Source organism: Aegilops tauschii, chromosome 1, assembly GCF_002575655.3.
Source record: "Aegilops tauschii subsp. strangulata cultivar AL8/78 chromosome 1, Aet v6.0, whole genome shotgun sequence".
Lineage (NCBI taxonomy): Eukaryota > Viridiplantae > Streptophyta > Magnoliopsida > Poales > Poaceae > Aegilops > Aegilops tauschii.
The window spans coordinates 71,741,114-71,746,403 of record NC_053035.3 but is presented as its reverse complement, the minus strand read 5'-3'; the positions used below and the strand labels follow the sequence as shown (position 1 = coordinate 71,746,403).

Genomic DNA, 5,290 nt, shown 5'->3' with positions numbered 1-5,290 from the left:
AGTAAAAATATTAACCCCTTCCGTTTTTATTTACTCTGCATATTAGGTTTGTCTAAAGTCAAACTTTATATACTTTCAACAAGTTTGTAGAAAAATATATTAACATATATATCACCAAATATATATATCATTGAATTCAGCATTGCATATATTTTCACATCATACAAATTTGTTACTGTAAATTTTTATATTATTTTTTGTAAACTTGGTCGATTTTTTAAAAAATTGGCTTCAACCAAAACTAATATGCAAAGTAGACAAAAATGGACCAGAGTATTTATTCTGTTGGGCTGGCTTCAGGATTAAGGTAATCCAAACACCGAGCAAACCTCACACCACACACAACCGCAACCACACACGCACGGAAAGACCAAGTGGCGAGCTCGGAGAGGATTATTGATTCAGAGCTATAAATACGCCCCCTTGCACTTTCCAAATCGCATCGTCATCCTACACGCGAACCACGCCTCCGACCCGATTCACCAGTAGCGAGTCCCTCTCCGGGCAGGCAGCAGCGGAGGCGACAGATGGGGGCGACGGGCGACGCGGAGGACGCGGCGGCGGGGTGCCGCGCGCGGGCGGCGCTGCTGGGCGCGTACGAGCTGGGGCGCACGCTCGGGGAAGGCAACTTCGGCAAGGTGAAGCAGGCGCGCAACCGCGCCACCGGGGAGCACTTCGCCGTGAAGATCCTGGACCGCGGCAGGGTGCTCTCCCTCCGCGGCGCCGACGACCAGGTCCGCAGGGAGATCGCCACGCTCACCATGCTCGCGCACCCCAACGTCGTCCGCCTCCACGAGGTAATTAGTAATACTACTAATCGCGATCTCCGCTCCTGCTACCCCGCCGCTCCTGTTCTCTTCTGAACTAATCGCGATCTCCGCTCCTGTTGATTTCATTTCCCCGTGATCGGCCAGTGGATTCGTTCACGAATTAGCCGCGTGCCGTGCGATGTATGTTTCGCTGCCTGCTGCCTCCCCTAGATCAGATGTATGTATCCTTGGTAAATTTGAGGAAAAGGCGAGCCGGGTTACAAAACATTGATCGGATAGGCGTTCATTATATCTAAACATCTTGATTACCGGGAGGAACCGTGGTACAGTTATCAGCCTGAGATTCCTTAAACAAAGGGCACTTGGAAGTGGGGATTGCGAGCATCATCGTAATGCTTATCCATATATGTCCTCGTACATAATTGTTGGAGGGATTCTGCTTTGGATTATTAGTTCTTATTAGTGTGTTATATACACGTAGGACACTAAACCTACCACGTGGTGTTGGTCCAGTTGGCAAGTTGTCTCCAACTGCATGTTCTCCGTTCGTTGGCCCACCCTCAGACATGGGCTGGTGACCCCACAGAGGCAGATTTCCATTTAGCAGCGTGCGATGTATACTGTGCTGTGCTGCTGCCTCTCTCCTGGCGGTGAACTCATATTATTATCTCTTTTTTTTTACATAAATATTACTCGTATTATTATCGTTTGTTAATTACTCATTATTAATACTTAGAAAGACCTCATCGAGCTGGGTTACAAAACATTGACCGGATAGGAGTTCATTCTCCTTTTTGCGGGAGGATAGGACATAGGAGTTCATATCTAAACATGATGACCTGGAACAACCAATCATATGCTACAATCATCGAAAAATGACAGCTTATTAAGGAGAGTGATGTGTCCGCCCCAGAGCAAGGGAGGCTCAAACTCGGGCAGGTGACAACTCGGGTGGGTGACAACTTATTGTCACGTCCTAACCATCCGGGGACCTGGGCATGCGACCGGTCTGCATCACAATACAATTATCAACCGCAGATTCCTTAAAAAATGGTACTCCTGCTTGGAGATGGAGATTGCAAGTTTGCAAGAATCATCATAATGTTTATCTATATATGTTTTCAAAGATTCATAGGAACACTTATCTATAATTGTGGGGGTTCTCTTTTGAATATTATAGTAGGGTGGGCTAATAGCCTGCAGATCATTGCGCGTTACAGGTAGAGATCATTAGCGTGTAGCACGTGGAGTTGGTCCAGTTGGCTGGATCTAGTTCTAGTTGCATAATCTTTGCTTCTTGGTCAACCCTGAAGACATGGGCTAGTGGTCCCACAGAGGCAGATTCAACTCCATGCCACGCACTTCTCCATGCTAAGATTATCCTTGATTTGGATTGCATGTGACGCGTCGCCGTCAAGGATCCAATAATGCCGACCAGCTGCTGGCAGCCCCGTCCTTATCTTCATCTTATTTTCTACTACTATGCAATGATCTTTGTCTTCTGTGAAATAGAATTGAAATAGAATTGTTTTAGGTCTAAGTGTCTAACTCATGGTGCACATGAGCATATGAATTCGTTCACGTCGGTCGTTTAAGTAACATCATTGTCGTATTATTAATCCTGTGATTGTTTTAACTCTTGGTTTTAGGTTGCTGCTAGCAAAACAAAGATCTATATGGTGCTTGAGTTTGTCAACGGAGGCGAACTTTTTGACAGGATTGTAAGCCCCTATAACTTTTGTTTTTAGTTGTCTAAAAACCTTCCTTTGCACTATAAAATTCTCTGTCAGGTACATTTGTTAGTTCTAACACTTCAAGTTGATTTCCTTCCTACAAATAAAAGGCAATAAAGAGAAAACTATCTGAACGAGAAGGAAGGAGGCTTTTTCAGCAGCTAATTGATGGTGTGAGCTATTGCCATGGAAAGGGTGTCTACCACAGAGACCTCAAGGTACTGACGACTGAAGTTCTTTTTTTATTGAAGCATCATATACTTCGCGAGATAACCAATACGGCTCGACTGTTCTGTGTTCTCCTGATTTACCCCGCTGTTACATGTTACAGCCTGAAAATGTTCTTATTGATCGGAAAGGCAACATCAAGATATCTGATTTTGGTCTAAGTGCTTTACCACAACATCTTGGGGTATGGCAGAAAAAAATATCACACGATTTTCTTGTATTGATCATTTTTATTAATTTTTTTGCGAGGATATTTTCATTTTATTGAATTTAATATCAGCAACTTTTCAGAATGATGGATTGCTGCATACAACCTGTGGTAGCCCCAACTATATTGCTCCTGAGGTAAACGACTGGCCACCTTCAGATCAATTATCTGTTTTACTGTATATTTGCTAATTCTTGTGCCAAATATATCCAGGTTCTGCAGAACAGAGGTTACGACGGATCATTGTCGGATATCTGGTCTTGTGGAGTAATTCTTTACATAATGCTCGTAGGACACCTTCCGTTTGTTGACCGAAATATGGTTGTTCTTTATCAGAAGGTAGACCTTCGATAAAAAAAAGAAAAAGAAAAAGTGTTATTTGGTGTTCTTTCTGATAGTTCTCTGAAGCCATTCCAATGATACTACTGTTATCTGCTTGTGTGTAGATTTTCAAGGGTGACACTCAGATCCCGGAGTGGCTTTCACCTGGTGCACAAAACCTTCTTCGTCGAATTCTTGAACCAAATCCGATGAAGAGGATTAACATGGCAGAGATCAAAATACACGAATGGTTTCAGAAGGACTATATTCCTGCTGCTCCATATGATGACGATGATGAAGATGTACGGCTTGGTGCAATTCTACCTATCAAACAGGTATGGAAAGATGACACAAACTATATGATGCTGAAGACCAATTTATGTCCTAATATAGGCATCGTGTGTTCCGTATCTGTAGCCGCTGATCGGTGAATTTTGGTTTATATTTTTCTATCCTGAAGCAAATTAGTGAAGCACCCGGCGACAAGAGTACTTATCAGATGAACGCTTTTCAGCTGATCGGAATGTCATCTTCCCTCGATCTTTCAGGTTTATTTGAGGAAGAGGTATGCACAAACATTTTCCAGTGCCTCCCTTGCTGTATTTAGAGTGATTTGGTCTGCAAAGCTGGGAAGAAAAACTCATATGCATAGCTTCTGAAGATAAACACCTCATATTCTTAGATCAAGATAATCACTGAATGCTGCCTCACCGGCCTTATACAACAACTCATCTGATCCAACTGAATTTGTTGCAGGGAGTGTCGCAGAGAAAGATCAGGTTCACATCAGCACATCCACCGAAGGATTTGTTTGACAAGATTGAAGTGTCCGCGACGCAGTCGGGGTTCCATGTTCAGAGAGCGCATAGCAAGGTGAGCAGAAGCTTCTCATTGTAAAGGATTTTCAGCATCACATGATTGAGTACAAGTTTTGAAGGAACTGAAAATGATGTGCCGTGTTATCTTTCAGCTCAAAATAACGGGCAATTGCAATGGACTGAACAACCCCACACCATTCTTAGTCTGTGCCGAGGTATAATTCGGCGACCTGAACCTTTCTTCGGTGAAACGCGTGGGAAGGGTAACCAATGGATATCAACTGCTAACAGCTGTGGTGCTCTTTTTTTCTTGTCCCAGGTGTTTGAGCTTGGCCCCTCTCTGCATGTTGTAGAGCTTAGGAAGTCTCATGGTGACACTGCAGTGTACAGACAGGTACACAAGAGCGCTAACTGAATTTGCAACTGCCATAACTTCACTGTACACATCTTCAGTGCTGGTGCTTAATGAGTGAATAACTTAATGATGTTGCTTTCTTGGAATGTATTTTGCAGCTCTGTGATAGGATCTCGAGTGACCTGGGAATTGACAAGATTTTTGGGATGGGTTCGCTCGTCGACGACAACCTCCCGAGCTTCGACAGCAGAGCCGCGACACCACTGGTTGCCTTGTGATGAGTGCTGTGCTGTAGATACCCCAACTGACATGATGTAGGACGCTAGGATCATAGCTGTTTATTGATTGGAAATGATGATGATGGTTGTAAGGATTAAGATCTCACAGTGTACAGAACTACATACAGATAGTCGAGTGGTGAAACTGACTATCATGGCCATCATCCTCAGCTGAAGGGGTGTGATAGCGGCTCAAAAATGGTTCAGCGATGTAATAATTTTTTGCGTGAAAAGGCCAAAGGCCTTATATTAAAGTCGACCAACCTTTAGAAGGATATCTTTACATAAATGAAAAACTACACACAATCTTCCTTCTACACTTGCCATCAGGGAAGCTCGATACCTGTCGTGGAATTGTCACGGCAGATGTCCTCGTGCTAGGACTTAGTCGTGGAGCCATCGCAACTAGGAAGCTTAAAAGGGTTAACGGGACAAGGAACACGAGGGCTATACTGGTTCGGCCCCTTGCGGTGAAGGTAAAAGCCTACGTCCAGTTGAGGTGGTATTGCTTATGGTTTCGATGACCAGGGAGCTTAATTGCTATGCCTGGCTTTCGACGAGATCCTACATGTCCCTAAA

General features: G+C 44.0%; 1 protein-coding gene across 1 annotated transcript; it reads left to right on the top strand.

The window, feature by feature from the left end:
- The first annotated feature begins 354 nt into the window (after window positions 1-354).
- Window positions 355-4,980, top strand: LOC109768849 (CBL-interacting protein kinase 17). The gene is made up of 12 exons (XM_020327583.4): window positions 355-797; window positions 2,420-2,491; window positions 2,614-2,721; window positions 2,835-2,915; window positions 3,023-3,076; window positions 3,153-3,278; window positions 3,386-3,595; window positions 3,721-3,825; window positions 4,017-4,133; window positions 4,231-4,293; window positions 4,398-4,472; window positions 4,592-4,980. Exons 1-12 carry the CDS (start codon window positions 528-530, stop codon window positions 4,709-4,711), a joined length of 1,401 nt encoding a protein of 466 aa, XP_020183172.1. The 5' UTR covers window positions 355-527; the 3' UTR covers window positions 4,712-4,980.
- The last annotated feature ends 310 nt before the right edge of the window (window positions 4,981-5,290 follow it).